This window comes from Drosophila rhopaloa, unplaced genomic scaffold, assembly GCF_018152115.1.
Source record: "Drosophila rhopaloa isolate 14029-0021.01 unplaced genomic scaffold, ASM1815211v1 contig_163, whole genome shotgun sequence".
Taxonomy (NCBI): Eukaryota; Metazoa; Arthropoda; class Insecta; order Diptera; family Drosophilidae; genus Drosophila; species Drosophila rhopaloa.
The window spans coordinates 4,190,467-4,203,134 of record NW_025335043.1 but is presented as its reverse complement, the minus strand read 5'-3'; the positions used below and the strand labels follow the sequence as shown (position 1 = coordinate 4,203,134).

Below are 12,668 nucleotides of genomic sequence, written 5' to 3'. Positions count from 1 at the left end.
GTTTTGACTCCGGTGTAATATTTGGTCACCCCAAAAAACATCAGTAAATCAGCTGGAAGACAAGAAGAAGAAGAATAAACAAGAACGTCAATAACATTAATGAAATCTACTCATATGTATATTATATATTGGAATTCTGGCCGAGCTTAAGAATGGGAAGAAAATGCAGAAAAACCATCCCAAGAAAGACAAGAAAACTGACCATAAAAATTGAACACGACCATCATGAAACAGGAATAGAAAATGGAAGTGCCCCCGATTGTAAGGATGCACGATCTTTGAGATCCATAAAAACAGAAGATTCCGCTGAAGAAACTTATCCGGAGACTGAGTTCTATGAGGGTGAAATATGAAACATGAATCGACCATCAAGTTTTAACGATCTGTCCATATTACAGTGGTTATGCTGAATGAGCAGAATTCGGTTAAGGAGGAGTATCATTTGGAGGATCAGAATGAGGAAGAGGAGACCGATCCGGTCGAGGAGGAGATAAGCTATCATTTGGCAGGCCCACCAAAAGTCTGCTCAAAATGCTTTGAGGCTTTTTCGATTGAAGAGTTTCCCACCCACGACTGCAAGGACATAAATGCCGACAAATATCCCTGCAAAATTTGCCCCCGGAAGTTCCGCTACAAATCTCTTTTAGTCATACACCTAAAGTGAGTTCTAGTTCAATTTCATCAGCTTTCCTTAGTCCTCGCTAATAGTTTAAAAACTATTATCATTATACATCCAATTGGTGATTATATACATATAAAAATGTATTTATATGAAAATATTTAGGTTTGGATAAAGTACAACATTTTTTGTCACATTTCGCAGAACACATCTTCGGCTGCAAAAGGGCGAGAGCATACCAGAATTGGAGGCAGCGAAACCTGCGAAAACAATTACTCCAAAAACCAAACATAACTACGAGTTCATTTACTCGCCGACTCCAAGATGGAAGTTATCTCGCCGCAGAGCCGGCGCCATGCGAATCCGACATCAGCGAATGTGTGACTATTGTCCCATAGCCTTTTCCAACGAAGCTCATCTGGAGAAGCACCTCAGAGATCACCATGCCGAGATTTTTAATGCGACCGAATTAATCACCCCAGATCCGGAGTCCGATAGTACGGAACTGACCTGCATAAAGTTAGAGAATAATGACACAGAACTGATTTGCATCAAGTTAGAGAATAAAGAAACGGCATAAAACACAGATATTGCATATCTATATATTTAAATTTAATACGCTTAATTAAAGGGACTCTCTATATTCGTATTTAAAGCTATAGTATTGCCTTTTGATCGCGCCCCCTTAACAAAACACAAATTGTTTAAAACTTCGGTTTTATTATAAAAATGTAATTGAAAACATAAGTTTAAAAATTGTTATTATGGCTTTCTAACTTTTTCGCTTTATCTAATAAATTCCAAATAGTTGTAAGCCAAGGAATAGAATATAACACATTTTTGGAATACAGCATTATTTTAATAGATTTAGGAAGCATATTTGTAGGTGGTGAGCCCTGAACGCTCTATACCGGCCATGTCTTTATTAATCAAAGCTTCAATCCTTTCTTTAATAAACCCAATTTTTGGAGTGAAAAGATTTTTCAGCTCCTCAATAACATGCCCAACTAGTTGCGAGTGTTCCAGAGTCTTATGCTTCTTCATTATGCGCACCACAGCCGCATCCATTTGGTTTGCGCGCCTTAATTTTAATTCACCATCTTCTTTATCTTCGATCTTTCTAGTTTTAGTCGGAACCTTGTTAAAGTTAAGACGGCGCTTCCTTTTTGTAAAATTCATGTTTACTTCCAAAGATAAGTCGCTGGAAACAAGAAATCCAATCTCTTTCCAAAAATTCAGAACCTAAATTAAATTAAATTAATAAGCAAATTACCCAAGAATGATTTTTAAATTGAGGCCATAGACTCACCGGCTCCAGGGTCTCCATATTTGTGCCCAACACGTCCATTATCTCGTCGGTTGTAAACTTCTCCCGATGGTTAAACAGCAGAAGAAGTGCCATTTGCAAAGTAGTTACCTGAAGGATATGAGTCGACTGACCCAAATGGCAGATCATCTCGCCGGTGGAGATTTCGAAATTTAATTCAATTTTCCGACCTTTATAGCATTGACTGTAAAATGAGTAAAACTCCTTTTCAGCTTGCTGCAGTTCCGTAGGCAAAATCAGCTTGAAATTGTCATCGCCACCCCTGGTTTCAAAACACGTAAGACGGAAATCGAATCCTAACTTCATATCCCTACAATCCAAATAATTTTTAAACTGATCCTTTACGACCCTGGACCGATCTAATTCCGCCAACTGATTCGATAGACTAAAAGTAGCAACATACCCAAACTTTTTGGTCAGCAGGGAAATCATTGTGGACTCATTTTGATCTGATGTAGATGTCTCGTTGATTTGACGAATCCTAAGATATTTCCAATATTGGTTAAAGAATTTGTCCTTTTCGTTTAGGAATTCCACCAACTCAACGATCCGTTTAAATTCCTCGATAACAGCCTTCGCAGAATAATGATTATTGGTCATTAGTTCATTGCAATGTATGTTAAGGACTTCGATGGGATCCCTTTTCTGGTTCATAGAGTTTATTGAATTTGAGCACACCTGATCAATCACGGCCACCAGTTCCTTGTGATCCCGCATTGCCCGTTCCAAAGGACTGTGGCGCAGTGACATGAAGGCATTTACGTAATCCTTGCCTCCCAATGCTTTTGAAATAGCTTTCTGCAGCTGTAAAGCAAGGTGTCGCTTAAGTACTCCCTTAAACTGGACCCCCTGTTTGATTTCTGGCATGGCTAAGCAGGCGTATTTGAGAAAGTGCTTTAAATCGCAGTAAGTATCGGATGAAATGATTTTTCTAAACTCCGCCAGGGTCTCCGAATGGTAGAAACCAACCGCTTCCTCCGTAAATACGTTGTTAAGTTTATTGGGCACTGTCACGGCTTGTTTCTCATCACTGGCGTACAGCTCCACAATGGATTGGAGCACCTTGTACAAAAGGGATTTCATGTATTCCCCGGAAGTTTGGCTCAATATCAGGGTAATGGCGGTGACCAGAGCCCTGTCAATGGGACTGAAGACCAGCTCTTTCCAGCGAATCATGGCCATGCGGTAGACCTCGTGGATATGTTTGTGGCCCTCAAAATGCTCCCGTTTCACCCAGTTCTGGTTGAGGTAGCGACATCCTCGGTCCAATTCTTCACAGGCTTTCTGATACGGCTTCCAATACTCGACGTATTTGATGATAAGCTGGTCGTCTTCCGTGATGTTCTCAATTTCAGCTGCTATTTCCTGAAGCCGGGTATTTAGGTAACTGATTAGGTTTTCGTAAAGATGACTTCCGGGATCCTGGCAAGGCACACTCGGATTTTGGACAAAGCTCGAACAGTGATAGTAGACATAGTCGTAGAATTTAATGAGATCATTGCAATTAAATGGAATGCGTTTATAGAAGATCTGGTCCAAAAAGTTAATCTCCTTATCCCAGAGATCACTTAATCCTTCATTGTAATCAAGACGCCTTTCGCGACGATTCATTGCTGATATCTGTTCAATTTTAAATTAAATATGAATATGAATGAGAAAAGGTCTGTATATTTTAGGGGAATCACGCAAATTCCAACTAACATACCTGGTAAAAAATTAACTTTTCTGATTTTTCTGTAGCTTACTTTATTTAAATGTGTTTATTAAATGCAAATTATTAAACCCGGCTGCAAATTTATAAGTAATTAAAGGTTTTATCAATGATTAATAATGCCTTTGTCCAAAACAGATCGTAGCTATTATCAATCTAGAGATGGACAAGTCTCGATTGTCATTCCTTGTTACTCAACTATCGATAGCTGAAGAACAAGAGAAAAAATAGAGCTTTCGATTTATTACACATATCTTCCTCAACTTTTTTTTTGTTCGTATAGAACTCTATACATCCCCTAAACCAAGATCTAAATAGTTTCTTAATTCGAAAATTATATTATTGAAGATTTCTATAGCTCATCACTATAACGAATTATAACAAGAACAGGGGACAAAATTTTGTATTTTAGAGGAAAACCTATTCTATAGGCTTAGATTCTTTTCCCCATTCAATAAACAAGTTTGAAATTAATTAAATTTAATTATCTTAATTACAAGCTTTGTAATTAAAAATCAATTATTAGCATCTGAGAAGATTTGTAACATTGCATAAATTAAATTCACCTTTTTCCCGGAATGGATCACCCAAACATTTTTAAATAAAAAAATGTATTTTGATCTTGTATTTATTGAAATGCTCATCTATGGCAATAGAAAAACTTAATAAGTTATAAATTTATAAAAATAAAGATAATTGTTCGACACATACAAAAGGGTGCCCTACTTTGTTCACATTTTCAAAAAAAACAAGTTTCGTTTCTTTTTTCCCTTTTCCAAAACAGGTGCTGGTTCAGACTCGTCTACATCCTTATCTAGGTCCGATTTTTTCCCTCTGCCCAATTTATTTTCTTCCTTAAGTTTCTTTCGTTCCTTCTTTGACAATTTTTTGGATGACTTATCTGCGCTTTTCAGAATTGCTGGTTCCTCGCGCTCTGAATTGTAAATATGTAGTCGGTTCTTAATGCTCATATCTTCTCGCGCCTCGCGAACTCTATCAGTCTCTAGACTATCAATTACTTCGTTGCGCATCTCAACAACCTTAACGAGGCGATTGATTAATACTTCTTCGTGGGCTTTATCCGAGTCAGTTTTGTTGTGCTCCGGTTGACCCATTAATACTCGAATTTCGTGTTCAATGTCAGCCTGTTCCTGTTCCAAACGGTGCTGCCGTCGAAGATACATCAACTCCGCTTGTCTGCGGAACAATTCATTTTTTTCGTTCACCAGCTCAAAAAGTTGCAATATAAGATCCTCTACTTCCTTGGAGTTTGTTATCTGCGAGTCTGTAGATTCGGAACCATCGGTTGTTGATGCACCTGGTTCCTCGTTTGTATTTTCCCTTGCATCTAAAGAGCGCTCACAACGATCTCGTATCATTTTTTCCAGTATAACCCCTTGTTTCTCGAGGCCTAACTGTTGTACGGCAATAATTTCAAATTCATGTCGAATTTCTTGCAGCGGAAGCCTTTGTAAAACTTTTCGGGGTGGTATAGGAACCGCTGGAGCTGGACCTTTCCTACGTTTCCATTTACCATGGGTTGATTTATTGTAACCCAAAGGACTTACGTTTCTATCAAAGTCGTTATAAACGATCGGGGTCTTTTTATCCTCCTTGTTTTCGGGCTGAGTGGGGGGAACCAAAATGCGACGATATACTATATTTACCTCTTCGTCAACATTTGAAGTGTTTAAGCTGTCCTCGTAGTTGCTCGATTCTGTTGTTTCATCAGAGAGTAAGCTCTGGTCGAGTGGTATTAATCTTCTGGTGGAATCACTCTGATTATAGGTCTTGTGCTGATTATGCAACAAAGCCTTTTGTTCATCAGATAATTTGGAAAATCCTGGTTCACTCTCAAAGTCGACCTGTTTTGGAGGCAAAGGTGCTTGGCGCTTCTTCCGCGTAGGTGATGTAATTGAACTAAGGCTGGTCGTTGGACTTAGATCCTCGCTTTTTAATGGAGTCGCTCCTGAGGCACGAAGTGGCTTTCGAGGCGCAATACTAGATGGCAAAGAGACGCTTGAGCCACGGTCATCTGCACCACGGTCGAAAGGTCTCGAGCTGTCTAAGTGCTCCGTAGATGAAGAGGAAATATTAAAGTTATTTTTCTGGTCTTGATGAGTCATTGAGTTTGCTGCAGTTGCGGGTTTTGATATAGATATTCTGGGTGTAGGCATCGGCAATTTTTTCCCTTGAGAAAGGGTAGGGCTGGAATGTTGATCTTCTGATGGTTTAGATACGGCTAGGCCTATTTTGGGTGGAGGTGGACGGGGCGGTACGACCTTATCTCTTTTCAGAATGCTTCCTTTGCCTTCTTGGTGTGGAATGGTTTTTAAAAGCTCAACTTCATCGTCGGAGCTGTCGAAAGGATTAGCACCCTTACTTGAATCATCATCGTCTTTAAAAGGATTTAAATCCTCTGGATAGTGAGTTTCAGTTTCTTTTGTCTCTATGGTCTCCTTGGGAGTCTCGAGATCCTTTTGTTTAAAGATATATTCTTCCTGCTTAGAGCAGCTTTCTGTTTTAGAGAAAATTTCATTTTCTGTATTACAGTTAATATTATGTTCAGTTTTGATATCTTCTTGAGTGTTACTTTCTGGAATTGGTGATAGCGGTGGTTCTGGAATTGGTGATAGCGGTAGTTCTGGGATTGGTGATAGCGGTAGTTCTGGAATAGGTAATTCTGACGTTGAGCTTGTGTCTTCTGGTTCATTTAATTTTTCGACAGTGGTTAAAGTCGTGGCTTCTTCAGAAAGAATGCCATCTTCTTCGTCTAATGCAACTGTACAAGTATTGGGTTTCTGTCGTAAATCAGGATTTACAGAATCATTAGTTGGATCTATAGTTTGTTCAGTAATTATTGGTTTTTCATTTTCCTTTTGTTCAGAACTTATTGGTTTATTATTTTCAGGTTGTATTGATCTTGTTGCTCTATCGTCTTCATTTAGTTCAGAAGGTATTGTTTTTTCAATTACAACTTCATTTTCTTTATCTAAGTTGGACGGCGTTTCAGTGACTAATGGGTTCTCAGTTGTACTTAAAGGCTTGTTATTGTCTTCCAGGTCTTCCTTGTTTTTATAATCGTTGAAATGGTCAGGACTTGCAGCCACAAGTATTTGACCAATAGCAGGGTCAATATTGGATGTCTTCAGTTCTACAATTTCTGATTCAGTTTCGCTTTCTTCATCGGGGCAAGTCTCGCAACAATATATATTATTAACCTCGGTTTCATAAAAACTGCCTGGTGTGAGTAATGAACCACATCGTGCACATTTTAAACAAGTGCGATGATAAGCCCGTTTTCCCACAAGAACTCTTTCAGCCAGAAAAACCGGGAGTTCACATTTCTGGCACTTATCACGCCGTGGCATTCCAACAATATGCATAATCTTTTGTGGCGGCTCACTTTCATCGGGAAACGATTCTTCCGGCTTAGGAATTTTGAGGCTCTTGCCGAGCACCTTGTAAAACTGGGACAAATATGTTAGTATGGATAGTCTGTCGGGTACTTCATACGAAACCATATCAGCTGCATCCAGCAAAGCGGGAATTCCTAAGTACTTCTCGGCCGTAGTAAAGGCCAAATCGTTGTTTTCATAGATATCAGCAGCCTTCAATTGATCGAAATCTATAAGATCCGGTCGAAAGTGATGTATAATTGCGCAAAAGGCGAGCCCGTTTCGCCACGAAGTCGTCATATTCTCGATCTTAACTCCATTATATCCTTGGGTTATAACTCGGCACCAGTACTCCAGGGCTTTTGTGCCTTGCGTGCCACGACGTTCGGTCATTTTAATATGTTAATTGTTGTCTTATCAGGAAATTACTTTAGGACGATAACAGCTTAAATTAATGTTGCACTTGGTAAGCAACAAAGAAACATTATGCCACTTAAGTCGGAAATAAAATTAATTTAGATTAATCTTGTAGAAATTACATTAAATGTAAACAAGGCAAAAAGGTGACTCAAAAATTCAAGACAAACACAGCCCGGTGGTGGGAGTGTCTCAATATATCGATACCTCGATAGTTTCCATCGGAAATATATTTGTTTCGCGGAAAATATGTTACCTTTCTTTCAATTTAAATTTCGATATTTTTTTACAATAAATCATTATATTTTATATTTGTTTAAAAATATTTAAATTGCGATAATGGACTGTGTACTTACACTATATTCTTTGGCTGTCTCTTAAAAAAGCTTGTGTATAACAGACAGCTGACCAGAAAACATTTACCAAACAAAAATAAATTTATAGAATCCAAAGTCTAAAAACCTACAAACTTATTAAACGTTTTAGAAATATTAGCAAATCAAATGTATACTAATATAATAATACTTTTTACTTAGTACTAAGAATAATCTTTTTTGGGGTAAACTTTCAACTTGTTAGTTATATCTGGTAAACTTTTTTTGTAGTGTAGTGGAATAGTATAATCTTTGGTTAGATTTTACGTGCACCGCCTGGTCACACTGTCGACTAGCAGTCCCGCATCTATCGAAGTTACGCCGGCACGTGTAGTAAAGTAAAAAGTTCACTCTTAAACTTTTATCAAACGCTCCAGTTTGCATTTAAGAACAAAAATGGTAAGTTAATTGTATATTACTTAAGAAGCCATTGAAACGGAGATGGAAATCAACTGGGAGTACGTTTTTCAAGAAGCTTCCAGAACTCGGGGTCCATCTCTCTTTTTTTTGCCGGGCTGTTGTGTAATCAATGAGAGAAACATGAAACATGGGTTAATTGTTGGGGGGCTTATTTCGTGCTTTCCAGGCCGCCGCTATCAAGAAGATCATCCCCATGCTGGACCGCATCCTGATCCAGAGGGCCGAGGCGCTGACCAAGACGAAAGGCGGTATTGTTCTCCCAGAGAAATCGGTGGGCAAAGTGCTCGAGGGCACCGTTCTGGCCGTTGGCCCTGGCACCCGTAATGCCGTGAGTATTTCGTCATTATCTCCGTCTAGAGAATCATCTAATTTGGTAATCTAACCGAATCCGCAGACAACTGGCAGTCACATTCCCATTGGCGTGAAGGAGGGCGATCGCGTTCTGCTCCCCGAATTCGGAGGCACCAAGGTTAACCTAGAGGGTGACCAGAAGGAGCTCTTCCTCTTCCGCGAATCCGACATCCTGGCCAAACTGGAGTAGATCTCGAGCCCGGATCCCGTCTCACAATTCTATGAATTCTATGTTTTCTATTAGTACGTAACACACAAACCCCAAACCAGAACTACAATAAACGCTGATGCAATATTTTAGTTTGCATTGCGCATGGACCGCCATTCAATAAACTTCAAGTTACTTGTTAAAATGTCTAAGGTTATACTTTTCATATTATCCATGGTTTGTTCAGTATTTTATTTTGGTTTAAATAAAGTCCAAAAAATATTTTTGAGCATACAAAATGTACGGGAATTATAAAGGTATAAATTCGCAATGATAAAACTACTTAAGGTTTTTATTTAATCATTTGACGTAAGTTTTAAATTGTAAAACTCATGAACTTTAATATTTCAAAAAAATCTATATAATCCTAGACACTGATTTTGCAACAAAGTATAAATCTTAATTGGACATTGAGTAAATTAAACAAAAAATTAACTAAAAATGTGAAATAGTGATATTTTTGACTAGTTTTTTTCTGGATAATAAGAAATTGATTTTATAAGACTATAGCTCCTTCTGCGAGTTATATAAATAAAGCGCCAAAAACTTATCCGATATAACATTTGCAATAGATAAGTTAAACTGTATCATTTACCGTTTGTGTAACTGCTAGTTAAAAAGGATATCATTTCGTTTCTTGATCATAGCACCAGAGATATAGTGGAGTTAAAATAAAACTATTGAATACTGTTGTTTTTTAAAGGTTATCCAAAATAATACAACTTTTTGTTCGTTAAAATATACAAAAATTTATATTTGAACTTCTAATTAAGGCTAAGTTAATCCAGCTTCAGGTTGCTCAGACCGTAAACCTGGTTAAAGGCCGACCTCCGCTTGATGTCCGGCAATCCTTCGACGGCGGCCCGCTCTCGAGAGATCCTCACTAAAGCTTCAAAAGAACGCGGCTCCCAAATAGCCAGATCGGAGAGGGTTTTCCTGAAGGGAATTATTCTTAAATAAATAAAATTTAGCTTCGCCTGTTGCTACATACTTGTTTAGCAGGATATCGGATCGAGCCAGGCCCTCCTTGAAGGTTTCCAGACCAACGCCGTACTGTTGGCATCCCGCCTCCACGCGCGTGCTCCAAAGTTGCGCCATGTCTAGTTTCTTTAGCTTTCGTCCTTTAGTCGCATAGGCCAATGCCCTGTGTACACTCCTTATGGCGAACGAGTAGACATTACGGGTGCGACTCCTGTAGTGCTGGAGAATATAAATATTACGGATTTATTTTTGTTATTTTGGATGGAAGCTAGGAAAACGTACTGCTGCCAGTTTGAAGATGCGTCTCTTTCTCCAGAATTCATCGGGACCACGGGCCCGTACCAAAAGTGGCAGACTCAAGAACACCATGACTGATATCTTCTAAACTGTTGCAACGATTTGTTTGCTATTTTAATTGATCTTAGCAATTTTACTTTTTATTTTACATAACCTGCACCCCGCCGTTAACAGCTGTTCATTAGGATATCGATAAGAAATCGAAAAGCTATGTGGCCTCATATAAATTTAATCAATGAAAATTCAAATATTTAAGTTTAGTTACGGGCTTAAAATAACCATTAATGGACAAAATTATATTTGTATTCATATTTTTTTACTTCATTTATTTAAAAGTATAATTCTTATATATCGATATAATATGGCTAATAAAAAGTATCGCGTAAAGCAACAGTTGGTATTGGCTATAACGAATTGTATAATGAAATTTAACTGTATAATCAAAAAGTTATGCTTATATTTAAAGATAAGAAGTAACAATTGAATTTTAAGCAATTGAATCAACAACTAAAAGTACTCTTTGTAAATAACTAAGTTAATTAAATTATCATTTTCTTTTAGGGTGCATTTACTGTTCTACCCATCGTTATCGGAATTGCCGGTTTATTTACATTTCGACGCATTGAAGCGAGCAAATGTTTTGAAAAACCGCAATATTGTGTTTTGGCGCACACGAGCAGCACAAAAAGAGTCCTGATCCTTCGATCATGTGTGCAAATAGTCCTCGGGTTCCCAGCCCCGGCACTGGAGGAGCCCTATGTGCCGAAGGTCGTCTAAGTTTGTATTGCTTTGTAATCACAGCAGCTTTGATCCTGATCCCCTCGGTGCCGCAGATCCTTTATGGATTGGTTCCTCAAGTGTGGGGCGCCGTGCTCTGGGGTCCTGTTCTGTACTACGCCCTGATCAACATGATTATACGGTTTGTGCTACGGAACCACGACTATCAGGTGAGTCACTAGATGTATAGAAACTTTATCAGCGTGTATTTACAATCTCTCCCCACAGGTGGCCATTAGAGCTTCCTTCCTGGGCTTCACCATGGCCGTTAGTGTGCTGGTCATCTGCTTTGCACCCACCGAATGGCAGCAATTCGGCGTCTACGGCAGCTTTATGTCCTTCTTTCACTACTCAGAGTTCCTGGTAATCGCATATGCCAATCCGCGCACCTTAACTCTCGATTCCTTCATGCTGAACCACTCAGTGCACTATGGACTAGCTGCTGCTGCCAGCTGGATCGAGTTCTCGCTGGAGGTGTACTTCTTGCCGGAGTTCAAGAGATTCGGACACATATGGCTGGCGGGCGTGGTCCTGTGCTCCTTCGGCGAAGTCGTCCGCAAGGCGGCCATTATCACAGCCGGACGGAGCTTTACACATTTGGTTAGTTTTTTTAGTTGTATTTTTTATAGGCGGAAACTTTGGACAACTTCAAAAAGTATTACTTTAGAATACATAGGAATGTTATACTAAAAGAAACATTAAGGCTTAATTTGAATAGGAAACAATTAAAATAGCAAATCATTTTTCAGAGAACTAGGAGGTTAAAGACTTTCGAATATAATTGCAAAGATTAAGGAAATGTTGTTCGTTGGCTATGGTAAATACGGTCGGACAACTAAAAACTATTTCAAACCCATTGATTAGAGACATTTTGTTAAACCCAAATATGGTCTTAATTGTCTCTCAAAAAATAGTAGAGAGTAACTATCTTATTTTTATGAAAAATAATTGAAGTCATAATAATGAAGTTTTAGAAACCATTTAAAATAGTTTTACATTAATTAGAATAACAAAAAAAGTAAAAGTACGTCCAGTTAAAACATTTATAAATCTTCGTAGGTCCAGAATGAGAAGCACTCGGATCACAAGCTAATAACGAGCGGAATCTACGCCTACTGCCGGCACCCGTCATACGTCGGCTGGTTCTGGTGGTCCGTGGGGACCCAGATCGTGCTGTTAAACCCCATCTGCATCTGCATCTACACACTGGTCAGCTGGCTCTTCTTCCACGATCGCATCTACGTCGAGGAGTACTCCCTGCTCAACTTCTTCCAGTCGGACTACGTGCGCTATCAAAAGCGGGTGCCAACGGGCTTGCCCTTCATCCGGGGCTATCTGCTCGATTAGTTCCACGGATCTTGGGTTCAATGTCACAAACAAGTTGCCAATGCAAACAAAAAGTTCTATTTAAGATTTAAGAAAAAAGCGTACACAACAGTCCTCTTTTGTAAAGACAAAAAAACATTGCAAAAGCACATTGTATTTTCGAAAATAAGTTTTTCTAATATTTAGCATGTTGTTTTGTATTCATAAACTAGTCAAAGCATGTTGCTGATAACCTAATCTGCTGATGGGTCTGGATTGTATATTTATGGGGCTTATAGGTTGCAAGGTCTAGCACAGCTGTGCGCTTTTCATCTGGCCTTTACTGACAATAAGTTGTCTGATATTTAGCATTCTCGCTTTTATCAATATGAAATATCGGTGTTATAAACCAGTCAAATTTGGTTGCTGATAATCTTATCGCCCGATGAACCTTATCTGCATATAAAATATTTTTGACATTAA

At 38.7% G+C, this 12,668-nt stretch overlaps 6 protein-coding genes across 6 annotated transcripts; 3 read left to right on the top strand and 3 right to left on the bottom strand.

Annotated features, from left to right (window-relative positions):
* Positions 1-45: 45 nt before the first annotated feature.
* Positions 46-1,290, top strand: LOC108037767 (zinc finger protein 268). Its single transcript, XM_017114412.2, has 3 exons — positions 46-342; positions 399-660; positions 824-1,290. The coding sequence occupies exons 1-3, from the start codon at positions 153-155 to the stop codon at positions 1,197-1,199; spliced, it is 828 nt and encodes a 275-aa protein (XP_016969901.2). The 5' UTR covers positions 46-152; the 3' UTR covers positions 1,200-1,290.
* A 32-nt stretch (positions 1,291-1,322) lies between these two features.
* LOC108037766 (cullin homolog 1) lies at positions 1,323-3,806 on the bottom strand. Its single transcript, XM_017114411.2, has 3 exons — positions 3,652-3,806; positions 1,929-3,566; positions 1,323-1,861 (listed from the first exon to the last, which is right to left on the bottom strand). The coding sequence occupies exons 2-3, from the start codon at positions 3,555-3,557 to the stop codon at positions 1,487-1,489; spliced, it is 2,004 nt and encodes a 667-aa protein (XP_016969900.2). The 5' UTR covers positions 3,558-3,566; positions 3,652-3,806; the 3' UTR covers positions 1,323-1,486.
* A 463-nt stretch (positions 3,807-4,269) lies between these two features.
* LOC108037765 (MICAL-like protein 1) lies at positions 4,270-7,645 on the bottom strand. The gene has a single exon (XM_017114409.2). The coding sequence runs from the start codon at positions 7,446-7,448 to the stop codon at positions 4,389-4,391; it is 3,060 nt and encodes a 1,019-aa protein (XP_016969898.2). The 5' UTR covers positions 7,449-7,645; the 3' UTR covers positions 4,270-4,388.
* A 471-nt stretch (positions 7,646-8,116) lies between these two features.
* LOC108037769 (10 kDa heat shock protein, mitochondrial) lies at positions 8,117-9,064 on the top strand. Its single transcript, XM_017114414.2, has 3 exons — positions 8,117-8,245; positions 8,433-8,594; positions 8,661-9,064. The coding sequence occupies exons 1-3, from the start codon at positions 8,243-8,245 to the stop codon at positions 8,805-8,807; spliced, it is 312 nt and encodes a 103-aa protein (XP_016969903.1). The 5' UTR covers positions 8,117-8,242; the 3' UTR covers positions 8,808-9,064.
* A 490-nt stretch (positions 9,065-9,554) lies between these two features.
* Positions 9,555-10,278, bottom strand: LOC108037768 (39S ribosomal protein L20, mitochondrial). Its single transcript, XM_017114413.2, has 3 exons — positions 10,089-10,278; positions 9,817-10,025; positions 9,555-9,761 (listed from the first exon to the last, which is right to left on the bottom strand). The coding sequence occupies exons 1-3, from the start codon at positions 10,173-10,175 to the stop codon at positions 9,605-9,607; spliced, it is 453 nt and encodes a 150-aa protein (XP_016969902.1). The 5' UTR covers positions 10,176-10,278; the 3' UTR covers positions 9,555-9,604.
* A 401-nt stretch (positions 10,279-10,679) lies between these two features.
* LOC108037760 (protein-S-isoprenylcysteine O-methyltransferase) lies at positions 10,680-12,443 on the top strand. Its single transcript, XM_017114406.2, has 3 exons — positions 10,680-11,050; positions 11,109-11,480; positions 11,940-12,443. Exons 1-3 carry the CDS (start codon positions 10,811-10,813, stop codon positions 12,225-12,227), a joined length of 900 nt encoding a protein of 299 aa, XP_016969895.2. The 5' UTR covers positions 10,680-10,810; the 3' UTR covers positions 12,228-12,443.
* Positions 12,444-12,668: the final 225 nt, after the last annotated feature.

Coding starts and splice junctions, on each gene's coding strand:
- LOC108037767 (XM_017114412.2), top strand. CDS start 153: ATGGGAAGAAAATGCAGAAAAACCATCCCAAGAAAGACAAGAAAACTG. Junction 343..398: donor GGAGACTGAGTTCTATGAGG/GTGAAATATGAA, acceptor TCCATATTACAG/TGGTTATGCTGAATGAGCAG. Junction 661..823: donor CTTTTAGTCATACACCTAAA/GTGAGTTCTAGT, acceptor CACATTTCGCAG/AACACATCTTCGGCTGCAAA.
- LOC108037766 (XM_017114411.2), bottom strand. CDS start 3,557: ATGAATCGTCGCGAAAGGCGTCTTGATTACAATGAAGGATTAAGTGAT. Junction 1,862..1,928: donor ATATGGAGACCCTGGAGCCG/GTGAGTCTATGG, acceptor AATTTAATTTAG/GTTCTGAATTTTTGGAAAGA.
- LOC108037765 (XM_017114409.2), bottom strand. CDS start 7,448: ATGACCGAACGTCGTGGCACGCAAGGCACAAAAGCCCTGGAGTACTGG.
- LOC108037769 (XM_017114414.2), top strand. Junction 8,595..8,660: donor GCCCTGGCACCCGTAATGCC/GTGAGTATTTCG, acceptor CCGAATCCGCAG/ACAACTGGCAGTCACATTCC.
- LOC108037768 (XM_017114413.2), bottom strand. CDS start 10,175: ATGGTGTTCTTGAGTCTGCCACTTTTGGTACGGGCCCGTGGTCCCGAT. Junction 10,026..10,088: donor GCATCTTCAAACTGGCAGCA/GTACGTTTTCCT, acceptor TATATTCTCCAG/CACTACAGGAGTCGCACCCG. Junction 9,762..9,816: donor TCCGATATCCTGCTAAACAA/GTATGTAGCAAC, acceptor AATTCCCTTCAG/GAAAACCCTCTCCGATCTGG.
- LOC108037760 (XM_017114406.2), top strand. CDS start 10,811: ATGTGTGCAAATAGTCCTCGGGTTCCCAGCCCCGGCACTGGAGGAGCC. Junction 11,051..11,108: donor TACGGAACCACGACTATCAG/GTGAGTCACTAG, acceptor CTCTCCCCACAG/GTGGCCATTAGAGCTTCCTT. Junction 11,481..11,939: donor GACGGAGCTTTACACATTTG/GTTAGTTTTTTT, acceptor AAATCTTCGTAG/GTCCAGAATGAGAAGCACTC.